Source organism: Diabrotica virgifera, chromosome 3 (genome assembly GCF_917563875.1).
Source record: "Diabrotica virgifera virgifera chromosome 3, PGI_DIABVI_V3a".
Lineage (NCBI taxonomy): Eukaryota > Metazoa > Arthropoda > Insecta > Coleoptera > Chrysomelidae > Diabrotica > Diabrotica virgifera.
The window spans coordinates 220,080,501-220,096,666 of NC_065445.1; the positions used below are offsets into that span (position 1 = coordinate 220,080,501).

The following is a 16,166-nucleotide window of genomic DNA, read 5'->3' on the forward strand; positions in this document are numbered from 1 at the left end:
ATTTAAACATTGTATTCATAACTACCAGTTCTTCTGTCTGGCACATCTGAATTAGTCTTTCACCACGCTCATTTCGCTCTCCCAAACCATACATTCCAACACAACACTCCACACTTCCTCTGCCCACTTTGGCATTGAAGTCACCCATTAGTATCAGAACTTCACGTTTTTTGTTGTTTTCATTATTGTTTCCAATTGCTCGTAGAAGTCTTCTATTTCTTGTTCCTCCTTGTCAGCTGTTGGTGCATATACTTGAATAACATTCATTTTCCCCATATTGGTGTTAATTTGTAGCGATTAGTGTATTATAATGCGATTCTAAAGCGGGTGAAACCAAGTACGGATTTATCTATTTCCTTGTTTACCATTATGGCCAACATCATATCGGTTTGTTTTGTCAGAATATCCACTATAATATATAGCTCCCTTTCTAGTCCGTTGTTTTCCAGACCCTGGCCATTGTACATCGCTTATTCCTAGAATTTCGATATTTAATCTTTCCATTGCTATCGCAGTATTATCTACTTTACCTGGTTGTAGTAAGCTTTGTACTCATTTGGTTATTGCTAGCCATGATAGCCCTATGTCGTTGACCATCTTCCTGGTTCCTCCGCCTTTGAGACCGATTTCTCGATCTCAGGACTAGTGATGAGCAAAACAAGAACAAGACCAAGACCAGGCTAGTCTTGGTCTTGGTCTTGTTCTTGCAAGCTTGTTCTTGGTCTTGGTCTTGCTGGTCTTGCTTTTTGGTAGGAATAATTTGAACCAAACAATTTCGAATAAAATGTACATTGAAATAAATAAAGATGTGAAGAATGAAACTATATTTTTTGCTTTAAAATTTTAACATAACGTAGAATGTAGTTGCAAACGGATACCAATTTTAACATTATACATTCACCTAATGACCTAATTATTTCTCTCTATATAAAGAGATTAGAGTATATTTTTATAATGGTAATGTTTATCAGTAGGAAAAACCTGCACTTACAACCCTTGTTGCATTTGCCGGCTTTCGGTTGTGTCACGTTGTGTTTTGCATGCTGTCGATACCTGCCGCCTGCCTTCAGACCACGTCTTGAGTCTGGATTATTGTTTATTGCCCCTGTATTTTAATAAAATGTTAAAGAAAGAGCTTCTTTAAGGTGCCACAAACGGTCGGGGACCTTCAATTCACGGATTTTACGAAAAGGGATAAACGGTTTATAGTTGTTAACAGATAACGATCTGCTCCTTTCACTCGAACACTGTAGTATTTATCCTACGAGGGTCAAATTTAAGAACATAAATTAAATTTTTTTAAGAAAACACAAAAATCAAATATTTTTTACTCTATTTAATCATTATTTAATATAATTAACTTTTTTTATAAACTAACTAAAGCATACTTTTTAGTAAATACGTACATATTTACCATACCTATTTATAGACCTAATACTGTAACATAATAACTAAACCTAATGGGGAGTTATAAACGCTTAATTCTGTAATTTGTTATCTTGCAGTTCTTTAATTTTATTTAAACTACATTGCTCTCGTAACACGAGTTATTCGCACTTTTTATTTTCACATATTTTTGGATTGAATACCCATTATGACATTTAAAAAGTTGAAAATATTCGGATGTGGGTAGTAAAAACTAGAATTTAAAACACACTGAAATGATGTGCATGCATTTCAAGTGCGGCATATACTATTTGTAGTACTGGCCCTTTCTGGGGAAAACCTAGATTCTTCCTCTTCCAAATAGTTTTCAACTATGAAATCAGTAAACTTCTTTACGCGTTTGTCATCCGGGATTTTCACAAATAATTCAACTTCCAACTTTCGTTGATTGTAAAAAATTAATCCAAAAAATAATTTTAAAAATTTCCCTGTTCGGAATTTTTGTCATTATATTCAGAAACTGAACCTAAGCTTTGGATTTTGCGATACCAAGCTTGACACATATTATAGTCGACAACCAGTTATTTTTTATTCAGGCCACAATGCTTTCACAGCATTGTGAATCCCTTTTCAAAATCTATTATGATATTTTTTGTATTAATTTTAAATTTAACGACCTACATTTTTCCTCGATTATGCGAAAAGAATTGAAATAAGTGTCAGTATTTTTATTAGACAAAAAAGCGAAAACTACTGGTATTTACATAAAAACCGTTTTTAATTGCATTTTTTGTTAAATGGATTACCCTATCTATAATTACATTTTTTTGTCTTACAAGTAATTTCAACTGTACTATCGCTGTTTGAAAACTTTCCTTCTGGACACTTTGAAGGTTGAGAAAATGCAAACCGTTTGACTTAATCAAAACGACTTAAAAATATAACCAAAATATTATGTATTTTAAAAATTCGATATTGTTTAAGGTTTCTTACAATGTCAGTATATATTATTGAACTAAAAAAATAAAGTTAAATAATAAAAACCAATTTTTCTCAAAAAAGTGCAAGAGTCTTGCAGGTTGGTCTTGGTCTTGCGTGGTCTTGCAAGGTTCGGTCTTGGTCTTGGTCTTGTTCTTGTAAGCTTGGTCTTGGTCTTGGTCTTGCAACCAAAAGGCGGTCTTGGTCTTGGTCTTGGTTTTGCTGCAAGACCAAGACCGCAAGACCAAGACCAGTCTCGCTCATCACTACTCAGGACAAAGGAGTGCCCTTCCACTAACCAGCTCGTCCGCCCGAAACCGTTGGCCAGTAGGTGGGGGATTGCTTATACCGGCAATCGCTCGGTGGTTTTTCGCCATATCTCGCTACCATCACTTAGTTTAGCCTGCAGACCAATGCAGTTGCCCAGGGTGTGGCACGTGGAGCCATAAGTGAGAGTTAGGTGTCTTATGAGGACCAGTTATCAAGAACCATCTCCCGTCTATGACGCTCGATGTGGTCGTTCCGATAAAAGGTACTACCTCTATAACACACCCCTACACCCCAACATAGTTGGTGACAATTCCTACCAGCCAATCTTCTTATTCTTTTTCTTTTTGTATTGATATGACTCTGTCTGTTTTTTCAATGTGCCTCCAGTGAAATGTCATTCCTTCGTTTTCGTGATCTTAACACTGATCGTCTTAGTATTGTTCTTACTACTATATTTGTTATCATTCGGCTTATGTGGTCATTTCATGCTACTCTTCTGTTTCTTACAATTATTAAGGTTCTCCACGTTGCACCTCCGTCGTATATCTGTACTTCTAGCTTTGTTCCATAGTGTCTTACCATCGATTTTTCGAAGGGTTTTTATCTCCGCTGTTTCGAGCAATCTTTTTGTCCTCTCTGTTTCGAGTCCTGTTTCTGCCGCGTATGTCATTATTGGTCTGATGACTGTTTTGTAAATTCTGCCTTTGTTTGTGCTCCGTTTGCGGAGCACAAAACCTGCGGCTCTGTTTGTGCTATTCACTTGATCTTTCACTTCTGTTTCGAGCTTTCCGTAGCTAGATAGTGTGATGCCTAGATATTTTTTACATCTTATTATTGGGGAAATTAACCCCAAAATTTTGATTGGTGCAGCATATTGTAAATTATCTTCACTTTGAGGAGATTAGTATTGTATCGTCTGCATATAAGATTATTTTAAGTTGTTTTTCTCTCAATTTGGTGTCCTTTTTTATTCTTGCTTTGTGTGTTCTTACTTTTTTATTATTTCATTCATGATCAGGTTGAACAATTGGATCAATTAGCAAAGCTGAGAGGTTTAAAGATTGGCATTCTAGTACAATATTTAGGATACATTCAGTTACTGATGCATTGTGCTGATCTTCCAAAATAGGTGGTGGCAATTCCTACCAGCAGAACTGAAAAGGTTAAAGATTGACATTCTAAAACAATACTTGCATTACTTATATCACATACAAATTACTTTTGATTGTCTGTGATACGATTTAAATATTGTATTTAGGATTGTTGTGATACCTATTAATATATTTTATTTATTTTCAGACGACACAGACAGAATCAGTCAGCGCTTGGTCCATTTAGCGAAAGAACAAGGCTCGACCGATAACATCTCTGTGATAGTGGTGTTTTTACGAGAACCCTCTAAAATAGCAGCGGAAGCCCATTGGGCGAACCGCAATCTAGTTCCTGTAACCATGGAGGCGAGCCTCGACAATTCAAATAACCCCTTCGGCATGTCCAACGGCGCCAACACTGACAATATCATCACGCAAAAATCAGACGGCCTATTATTGAACCTTACGGACAACTATAAACAAAACGGTGAGTGAACGTAATTTAACCTTCAAGTGGGCGCTCACTTTCATTTCTCTTCAATGGGCGCGTGTTGTAAATTTTACGTCTTTTTGTAAATTATGTTTTTAAAATATGTTCATATTCAAATAAATAAATCAAAATAAAACCAAATTCATGGCGACTAACACAAACACAAGAGCTGGAAATGTTGACGCAGATCTAATCATCAATGACCAAAACTTCGAAGCGGTCAAAGAGTTCATATATCTAGGGACATCGGTTAACCCCAATAATAACACATCTGAGGAAATAAAAAGACGAATAATAATTGCAAACAGTGTTATCATTGTATATCGAAGTACTTATCTAACAAACGTCTGTCTCAAAAAACTTGCATGAGGCTGTATAGAACATTAATAGTCCCCGTTCTCACATATGGATCAGAGGCATGGACCCTAACTAAAACAGATGAATCCGCTCTATCGATTTTTGAAAGAAAAGTGCTACGCAAGATATTCGGAGCAGTCTGTGAGAACGGAATATGGAGGCGTAGATATAACTTTGAACTGCAGAATATCTACAAGCATACGTTTGGTGGAAAAGATATTATCACTGTAATTAAGCGAAACCTCCTGCAGTGGGCAGGACATGTAGCCCGGGCCCCTAAATCGAACATGATAAAAAAGATTCTAACAGCTCAACCCGTTGGAATGAGAAGACGGGGTAGACCAAAGTTGAGGTGAATGGACGGGGTAACATAAGATGCCGAGTGGGCAACTGGAAAATGCTAGCAAGAGACAGAACAGAATGGCGTAAAAAGCTTAAGAAGGTCGAGGCCCTCTTAGGGCTGTAGCACCAAGATGACGATGATATTCAAAATAAAGGCCTTAAGCTATCTTTATTAGAATCTATGGAAATTAATAAATTAAAAAACTGCTGATATAATGCTGAATGACCAACTTGAGACAAAAAGCTACCCACTCCGCAACCAGTTCTCAACTCTCATTCAGTTAGAGACTTTATAGTGCAGATACACAGTAAAATACATCACTTGAGAAAGGCACTCTGCCGAAACAACTGTAGTGACATTAACTTATACAGGGTGTTTGGTAAAGAATGGGCCATAGCTTAACCTCAGATTTCTAAGGTTAAAATAGGTCGATCTAAGCTAACTTATCTAGTACAAAAGTTGATGATAACCGAAATACAGGGTGTCAAATTTAAACTTTTATTTTATTTATTTTTGAAAATTTCCTGGGACAACAACACGAAATTTGGTAAGTGGTACTGGTATTATACAATCTAGTAAATTAGATGCAATGGGTCAGTTGTGGCCTAAGCGCTGTGGGACTTACTCGCCCTCCCTACTCTACGGGGTCCGGACAAATAATCCCCGGACAAATAATCCCGGACAAGAAATTAACACAGATTATCCCTGGACAAAAAATCCCCGGACAAATAATCCCCGGACAAAAAGTCCCCACAAAAAATTCCGGACAAATATTCCCCACAAATTTTTTTTGACAAAAAATCCCCACAAAAAATCCCGGACAAAAAATCCCCAAGAAATATTTGCTGCCGAATAAATCACTAAAAGTTTTCCCGAAATTTTACCAAATTTCGAATTCCAAGTCCATGCTGAAAACTTCAAATTTTACGTGACAAAAGAGTGTGAGTTTTTTCAAAAATTGTGGAAGATATGGAGAATGAGCTAAGGCCCCGTTCTCATGACAGGCGCTTAACGCGCGTTTTGATAACGCGCGATTACAACTACATACATACATTTTACTGAAGACCGTTCCAGCGCCGAATAAAGGGGCGGGCGAGCCGGGCGACCACCCGGGGCGCCAAATTTTGAGGGGCGCTAAATTTTGAAGGACGTCGATATAGAAATATATTTTTTTTTTCATTCATTATTTTTTTGACTTTATATATTAACTTTGAACATTTTTCTTCTGACATTGTTTGAATAATTCTAATATTATTTTTTATAAGAAAAATATTTCTATATATCTATAGTCAGAATTCATAACTCAAAAAAAGATTATTATTATACTGAAACCAAAGCCCACTAAAAAATATAAAGCAACCTAAGAATTGTTATGGTTTTTATCACTCATACAAAATTAATGCAGACATATTCTTTTTACGATCTACAAAGGTAGTTCATTATTTTGGGTCATTTGTCACGTAGGTATCACATATTCAACAATCTACTTTAAAAATGGACAAAGATCAAATTTTAAATTATCAACAAAATTATGAATAGTCAGTGATACTATGTACCTATTGACGCCTATGTCGTAAAACTCACCCGTGTTGAGCTGCCCCCCCCCCCACTTGCAAGAATTAAAAAACAAATAGCCCTGATTTATGAGCTATTTATGAGCTTACATATTCCGCAAACTAAAAATTTTGAGCTCGTTCCACTGAGCAGGAATTTATTACTTTAGTGGGGGGCTGAGTCAGCCCCCCCCACTACTTAAAAATAGGAAGAAACAAAGATTACATGGTACCACCTTGCGCCTTTACCCTGAGGGTGGATACCGCCCCTTCTCGGGGGTGGAAATTATTTTATAAAAAATAACTGCACAAATCTATAAAAGAACAAATTATTAGCAAAATTTATTATATAAAGTTATTAAAATAAGTCTTAAAATAAGTAAAATTAGTAACTTTTAAGTTATTAAAGATCAAAAATTTTAATTATTCGTGAAAAAAATGCATGTTTTGAAGCGGTTTTTCGTAAATCACTGAAAAACTGTAAGTTTTTACAAAAAAGTTAATAGTACTTTTATTCGTATAGCTTATATTCTAAGAATAAACTCTTAAATCACGCGCCTTTCGATTATTGAGCTACAACCCCTTCGCAAGAAAACCATCCCATATTCCCGGCTTAAGAGAGAGTTGTACTTAAAATAATTTAAATAAATTATTTGGCGACTAGATATCGTTTAATAATTTATGAGCTCGCAAAATATACGCATCTCAATTATTGAATTGCCATTTTCTTTCTATAGTGCAGTCACTGAAGGTAAAAATCAACTATGACCTTTGATTTCGGTAAATCTCCATTCATTTTCACGAAAATTGGTGAGCGGATTTTGATGGTATCAACTTTTTCTGGAGCTCATTTTTGATAGGTATTTCTAAGTACTTTGATAAGTATTTAGTACCTAAGTGTTATAAAATGCATCTCTTTCCTGTTATTTAAGCTTGAATCCTTAGATTTGAATAGTCGCAGAAAAAATATACATTTAATTACCAATAACTTACTTTAAATTAACATTAAAGGGTTTTTCAAGTAAGCAATTTATTATATTTTTTATTAGCTTCAATTTTAGTGATGAACACTTTTTTGTAAAAACTTACAGTTTTTGAGTTATTTATGAAAAATCGCTTTAAAGCATGCATTTTCTTTCACAAAAATTAAAATATTTGATCTTTAATAACTCAAAAAGTATTGATTTATTTTAATCACATTATATAACAAATTTTGCTTACAATTTGTCCCTCTCTCGATTTGTGGGGTTATCTTTAATAAAGTAATTTTCACCCCCGAGAAGGGGTGATATACGTATACGCCAGGTTAAAACCCCAAGTTGTTATTGTTAATTCGTGAAAATGAATGGAGATTTACCGAAATCGAAGGTCATAGTTGATTTTTACCTTCAGTGACTGCACTATAGAAAGAAAATGGCAATTCAATAATTGAGATTCGTATATTTTGCAAACTCATAAATTATTAAACGATAAGTAGTCGCCAAATAATTAATTTAAATTATTTTAAGTACAACTCTCTCTTAAGCCGGGAATATGGGATGGGTTTCTTACGAAGGGGTTGTAACTCTATAATCGAAAGGCGCGTGATTTAAGAGTTTATTCTTAGAATATAAGCTATACGAATTAAACTACTATTAACTTTTTTGTAAGAACTTACAGTTTTTCAGTGATTTACGAAAAACCGCTTCATAACATGCATTTTTTTCACGAATAATTAAAATCTTTGATCTTTAATAACTTAAAAAGTATTGACTTATTTTATTAACTTTATATAATAAATTTTGCTTTTAATTTGTTCTTTCATTGATTTGTGCAGTTATTTTTAATAAAATAATTTTCACCCCCGAGAAGGGGCGGTATCCACCCTCAGGGTAAAGGCGCAAGGTGGTACCATGTCACCTTTGTTTCTTGACGTATCCTCTAACCACTGACCAATTTTCGTGAAAATCGATGAAGGTTCACCGAAATTGAAGGTAATCGTTGATTTTTACCTTCAGTGACTGCACTATACAAAATAAATTGCAGTTTACTGATCTAAATGCGCGTAATTTGGAAGCTTATAAATTATTCAATGATATGTAGTCGCCAAATAATTAGTTTAATGCATTTTAAGTACAACTTTCTCTTAAGCCGGGAAGATAGGGTGGTTTTCTTGCGAAGGGGTTGTAGCTCAATAATCGAAATGCACGTGATGTAATAGTTTATTCTTAGAGTATATAAGCTATAGGAATTATATCCGCAATACGATATATTTTAAGTTTTCTCAGCATTTTTCTCTTAAGTTAAATCAATTAAAGGGTTGTTTGGGTGTGAAGGGGATGAGCTCAAAAATCGAAACTATATAATTTCAAGAGCTCATAAATAGCTCGTAATTCTGCCGCAAAAACCGATTCAATATTCCTATTTTTAAGTAGTGGGGGAAGGGGGCTAACTCAGCCCCCCCCCCACTAAAGTATCAAATTAATGCTCAGTGGAACGAGCTCAAAATTTTTAGTTTGCGGAATATGAGAGCTCATAAATCAGGGCTATTTGTTTTTTGATTTTTGCATTAACACTGACGCGTGTGCTTTAAAGTGGAATAAAAAAAGTTTTGTAAAATATTGGTTGTAGAATTAATAAATTTTTATTATTTTTCCTTTGCATAAATTTCGGTAAGTAGCTATCCACGTAATAAAATAGTTATTTATGAAACAGTTCGTGAAGCATGCTTTTTGCGAACGCACGCGATATTTAGAGCACGAGCGACAGCGGAGCGAGTGCTATACATCGCGTAAGTTCGCAAAAACTACTTCACGCACAGTTTCATACAATATTTTATCTACTCTACCATAAATAAATAAAAAAACTGTAACTCTTCATCACTGGAACAGAACTTTAACATTTAAAAATTCTAACTTCTTTCAAACCACAAAACTGTCAAAACTTTTGTCGTAATTTATTGCCCATTATGTCATCACCATGACAACGCGAAAGTTAAGGATATTTGATTATATGAAAGTGTGTTAAAAAACAGTGCAAAAAAGTAAGTCCCATTTAAAATACATTGTGTTCCTTCACGCACACTTTAAACACTTCACGCACTGCTATCTTTAATGACAGTTTTCACAAACCAAAAACTTACACATAATATAACATAGAGTAGATAAAAAAATTAATGAATAATTAAATTTATGCTAGGAAATCATAATATTAACTTATTGCACATGAGGTAAACGACGAGAATTTTGAACATTTGAAATGATTTTTTAAAATTATTATTCTCATCGGTCTTAGTAATTAAATTTATCTGTTCTTTCACTGTAAAGTGATTTATTTCTTCTTTTAAAAAATTTTTCTACCAATCTGGGCATGTATGAATTTATTAGGAATGACAAGTTCTTCATGTCAGTCTTGACAGATGTTAGATGATAGAAGATTTTTTGTTTTTTGGATTTTTTTATTTTTATTTTATTAAATCGTCAATTTGTTAGAAAAATTACAACACCTCATTTCTCGGAAACAAAACATTTGCGGACATACGTTTATAGAGCAAACTGTCATCATTTTTTCATGTAGAATTATCCCTCAAAGTTTGTCGCACTTATTTAGAAACATCCTGTATCCTTTCTACATAATTTCCATAGTTTTTAGTGTATTCCTTCACTCAACCGTCCTCTCCAGTTCTTTCTGTTTTGCCAGTCCCCGTCCTGCAGATTTCTTCTTTCCATTGCTTCGTCCACTTCACCTCTGAAAGATCTTCGGGCCTGCCTTTCTTTCTTCTTCCTATCGGGCTCTACTCTATTATTCTGTTGATCCAACGTTTTTTGTCTGCTTTTCTTCTTGTCCGTACCAGGTTAATTCCTTCTGTTCTATGTAGTCTATTATATCTTGAGTTCATTTCCATTCTTTTCTTAATCTCTTTGTTATTTATTCGATCTCTTTTCGTTGCTTTTAGCTTTAGCTGGTACTCACAGCTTTCCCTTAGAAATTCCATCTCTGTTGCTCTTATTTTGTTTTTGGTTTTCTTATTTATTATACAATTTTCACACCCATAAGTCAGGACACTTCTTGTCATGGTGTGATATATTTTTCTTCTTGTTTTTATACTGATGTTCTTGTCCAACAATACCGGGTTAATTTTCAAAATTTTCATATGCAGTCTCTTGTTTGTCCTAGTCTATGTTTTATATTATCTTCTTCAGTTGCTCCTTTGTTTGATTCGTTTACCTTTAAAATGTTAAATTACCTGTTCCTTTGAAAATGTTCATTTATCCTTTATCCTTTATCTTTTGTCTCGCTCCTTCGTTGCTTGAATTTCAAATGCGCTTGTTATGCTACGCCGTATGTTGCATTAGCTATAAATAATAACTGACTATTGTACCATTATTTGATTAAATATATTGTTACGTAGTTCTTTATAATGAAATTTTGATTTTTTGCCTTTTTTTACTATTTTTTTATACCGGGTGTCCACTTATATTTTCCCCCTTAACTGTCTATAACTTCTAAACGGCTCAAGATAGAAATATGCGGTTTTCGCTGAAATGTTTTGTTTTAGTAAAAGTTTTGTCTGAATGGACTGAATTGTTTATATCGCTTTCAAATACGAAAAGAAAAATGGCGGATTTTTGAAAAAGACGTTGTTGACTTTTTTTTAATGGAACACCCTGTATATTTTTTTGAAAATTGAAAGATAGGTCATTCACCTATCCAGCGGTATAAAGTTTTTCAAAATCGGTTGTTAAATCACTGAGTAATTAATTTTTAAAATGAGAGGTGCAACGTGGATATCACATACCTAAATAACATAACTAAGCAAATTGATACATATTATGTTATTTGATTTCCACATTGCATCTCTCATTTTAAAAATTAAGTGCTCAGTCATATGACCACCGATGTTAAAAAAATTTATATCGTTGGATAGGGAAATGACCGTTTTTTCAAGTTGTTAGGTAAATAACCATTTTTTATGTCGCTTTTAAATAAAAAATGGCGGATTTTTGGAAAAAAAACGTTGTTGACTTTTTTTATTGAAACACCCAAACACCCAAACTCACACAATTCTGCCATGTAAAATTTGAAGTTCAGCATGGAATTGGAATTCGAAATTTGTTAAAATTTCGGGAAAACTTTAAGAGAACTATTCGGCAGCAACTATTTCTTGGGGATTTTTTGTCCGGGAAATTTTGTGGGGATATTTTGTCCAAAAAAATTTGTGGGGATTATTTGTCCGGGATTTTTTGTGGGGATTTTTTGTCCGGGGATTATTTGTCCGGGGATTTTTTGTCCTGGGATTTTTTGTCCAGGGATAATTTGTGGGGATTTTTTATCCGGGATTATTTGTACGGGGATTATTTGTCCTAGCCATCTACTCTACAGATTTTATCATTCATCTACTCTACAGATACATTGACAACGGTCTTCTTGAAGTACTTAAATGTACATACATTTAATATAGTGTATTTTTAGTTTCAATGAAGTATATTTCTGTATTTTTTAGGTACCGACTTACAAACTTCTGACTTCTTTTCAACCGAAAAGTCAAATGGAAAACGATCGGCCTCAGATTTTGATGACGAGGATTTCGGACCTGAAACAGATGTTGATGCTTTAGACGATCTTTTATCACCAGGTAAGCTAAATAAAATAATATAGACTGCTGGACAAAAGTTTCCATAAACTCAAGACGACACCACATGCCTCGGAGACTATCGCGGTCATGATATACGTATTCAGCGACCCCAAAAATCCTGGAGTAGTAGACCATACTAATATTGAACTCATTTCCGTCAATTATTCCTGAATTAAAAATTTATTATTTTCCACCACTTCGAAATGCACTGGGGAAAATGCATTTTTCTTGTTCAATAAGACAATTTTAATTTTAACATCACATTAACTTTTACAAAATTTCATAAAGCTATTTCATTGAGATTTAATCCTAGTTTGCAGATCCAACTGCAAAAAGTTGGTAGGTTTTGGGCTTTTTACTGCTTCATTGCCTCAACTATATTACCACTTTAGGCTGCATTCAATTCCATCACGTAACATCAGTACATAGTAACATACTTCTAATGGTAGGGGAGCAAAATATGCTAAATGTGCAGTCACTCGAGCGCTTTGGAGACCTATATATAATTTTCCATTTCCAACAATCGTTTTTTCCGATTATAACGCCATCTATGCATAATTCGAAAAAATGTTTAGAATAAAAGTTACTTATTTTTTCGTAAGGAATCCAAATCTGCAATAAAAAATGGGGGCTCCTATTTAAGATTTTAAAGTAACCCCCCACCCCACCTCCGTGTATCAACAGTAGATATAACAGTTCATTCTCAGAGACTATTCCTAGTTCGAGTCAACTCCAACTAAAACGAGTAGTAAGAGTTGATTTGAAAAATTTAATTCAACTTTTACTAGTTGGAGTCGACTTTTCCTAACCCGTGTTAGTAAAGTTTGAGTTTACTAGTTTGAGTTGACTATTCTTGGATCGATTCAGTAAATGTAGATTACTAGAATCAATTCTTACTAAATGGCATTGGGAAGAGTATACTTTTTCTAGTTAAAGTCTACATTTACTAGCAAGAGCGCCCATATAAAAATTTTTAGTGGGGGGGCAAACATATTTTTTCACAAAAAAATACGTTTGTCTATATATGTATATGCAATAAAAATTTAATTTTTTCTTCTTTCCCGAAAAGCTAAGGGGGGCGCGTATGTTTACTAGTAAACGTTGAATAAAAACCTTTATTTTATAATATTTATAATCAACTTTTACTAAAACCAGCCGTTTGAGTTGACTTGAACTATGAATACGAGTAGTTAACTCCAACTGAATAATCAACTTAAAATGTAACATATTATACACAATACACCCGGCCCGATAAAATGGCCCGATTTTCGCTTGAAAAGTAACGGATTTCAGATATTTTTTTCAGCCTTGTCCCGAATTCGACTGAATTGGAGTTGGTCACACTAACCATAATCCGAATAATTTTGCAGAAATTGACAGAAAACTTATAGAAAAAAGTGTAGAAATTAATGTTACCAATCACAAATCAATTGTTTGTTTTTACTATACATCTATTGGTATGTAGTGAAAATGAAAATGAACCTTAAGGGGATCGGTACATGCTTTCGGCTTCAATGCTATTTAAATGGGATTCATTTTTTCGAATCCTGAGGAAACCAATAAGTATTTTAAAAAAATTTAAACGCAGAATGAAAGATTACGATATTACCGAGGGCCGAAAGTAACTGAAAACTTCTATAATTGTATTGTATTATTGTACTCATTTGCCCTCATTTGCGGCAGTAAAGTAACACTTTATTGTACTCAAAGAAGAATTTTACTTTACCTGCCGCGATTAATCGAGATTGAATGTAAGTGGTCGATGGCAGTAATCGATTGTTTATTTGAAATAACTTACAATTTATTTACTATTTACTATTTACTATTTACTATTTACTATTTACTATTTACTATTTACTATTTACTATTTACTATTTACTATTTACTATTTACTATTTACTATTTACTATTTACTATTTACTATTTACTATTTACTATTTACTATTTACTATTTACTATTTACTATTTACTATTTACTATTTACTATTTACTATTTACTATTTACTATTTACTCTTTTAAATAACCGAGAAAATTAAATAACGAACATGAGGACTGATCTACCTCTAACCATAGATCTAGAGAGCGTAAGCGGCGTAACCCCTAAAGGGGTGTTTAGCCACTATATATATATATATTTACTCTTTACTCTTTACTATTTACTATTTACTATTTACTATTTACTCATAAATATTGGCGATATCATTTTAAAGTCTTCTACTTTAAAATGTAGGATAATATACATCTGAATTGCCAATATAAATGAGTCAGATTAAATAAATTATTAGAAGAATTTTTTTACTTCGCAACAACAATTTTGTTTATTTTAGTAGTATTTAAATAATAAAATTATTTTTTCAATTTAATTGTGGCTTATTTCCCATATAAATAGTTAATCATAAAATTGCCACAAGAAAATAGCTTCAGAACAACATTACTATTTACTATTTATTAAAAATATTGTAAAAAATTTACGACGTTGTTAATTCAATTTATGTCAAAAAGTGAAATTATGTAGTATTTTTTAATTATATTCATATAAAATAAATCAAAACTTTACCGATTTAGTAATTATTCAATATTGATAACTATCGATTAAAAATCGAAAGCGTCCATCATGCAAAAGTCATCTGTCATCACTGCCATAAAATTTTTATTACGTCTAAAATTTAAAAATTCTTAAATTGTAAATTTAAGTAAGAGGACAAACATAGTGGAAGCGGTTTCCGCTTACGGGCAAACAGCGCGAATCTGAGCGGTTGTCGTGCCCGTGAATGGTAACACAGTGAAGACGGGTAAAGGCGAGAAAAATGGTTCAAATTTATCAGTTGCGTCTATAACTTATAGCAAAATTTCGTCTTCTGATGACGATATGATTGCTTTGGATTCCGTTTTGATTAAACTGAACAGAAAAAAAGTTGGTATACATCTATTTCAAAACTTAAAATAAGATAATGAAAGAAAGTGGAATATCGTTCTCCCTCGTGTCCCAAATAGAGGGTCTTTCAAAAGCGGCAGCAATTAATGCATCCTTATTCATTGTACAAACATTAAACCCGCGCGATAAAAAGCGGAAATAAACTAATTTCTTATTCGAGTAAAAGCGATAAGGCGGGTTAAAGCGGTTTGCCCGCGCCAACCTGCTTTAACTATGTACGTGTACATTTAAAAACGTGCATTCATTTCGAAAACGTATAAAAGCGGGTCCGCGCGGATTGATCGTCAGCGGAAACCGGTTCCACTGTGTTCGTGTACTTAGTGTTAAAACCAATATCAAATTGTTGACGATAAAATTTTGTATGCACCACGTCTGTAAAGACTCTTTATCGAACTCTTCTGTTATTCGCCTCGCTCGCTACGCTCGCTCTGCTCATAATATCAGACTTATTCGATAAAGAGTAACTTTACTGACTTGGTACATAAATAACTTTTATTATTACGGATTGAATACTACATACTTTTAAAACCCGCTTCGTATCTCTGATACTTATAGAAAAGTCTGAGATAATGTACCAGATACATTTACTATAGAATAGACTATAAACTATATTTATTTTCCAGGGCCTAAAGAATCTATTGCAAAGAACTTCTCGGACGCTTTTTCACCATCTCCAAACAACAATCTCTTAGGAGATGAAGGTGTATTTAACCCATTCATGGAACACCAAGAAAAAGCAGCACTCGAAATGGAGAAGAGCTTGCGAAAACGAGAAAGCAGAGACGAATTCGAAGAAGATGAGAGATTGGCAAGGGAAGAAACGCCTACTCCACCTGCAGATGCCGGTAAGTTTTTTGTATTTATCCACTACTTATTTGCTTCATTACGTTAGTTTCACTTTATTAGTATAAACGTTTTCATCTACAATGTGTAGTTTTTTCACAATATTGAAAATAACGGAAAAAGTCGCTTTTTTGCTTAAATGTTAATGAAAAACATTAAAAATTTAGAGACGAGATGGTATGCCTTTTCTATTGACTTCCCCCAGAAATAGCTGCCAGTAATTTTTTGATTTTTCAAATAGTTTTTAGGCTTCACTTCCTGGGTTAAAGTACAAAAATTCAATGCAAATGCAAAAAAAATGTCTC

At 33.6% G+C, this 16,166-nt stretch overlaps 1 protein-coding gene across 1 annotated transcript in view; it reads left to right on the top strand.

Moving 5' to 3' along the window:
- Positions 1-16,166, top strand: part of LOC114325940 (titin) — a 333,570-nt gene that overhangs the window by 71,190 nt on the left and 246,214 nt on the right. The window contains exons 3-5 of the mRNA XM_050647669.1: positions 3,934-4,212; positions 11,951-12,082; positions 15,642-15,863. Coding sequence (XP_050503626.1) covers positions 3,934-4,212; positions 11,951-12,082; positions 15,642-15,863 — 633 coding nt within the window. The remainder of the gene's footprint in view (positions 1-3,933; positions 4,213-11,950; positions 12,083-15,641; positions 15,864-16,166) is intronic.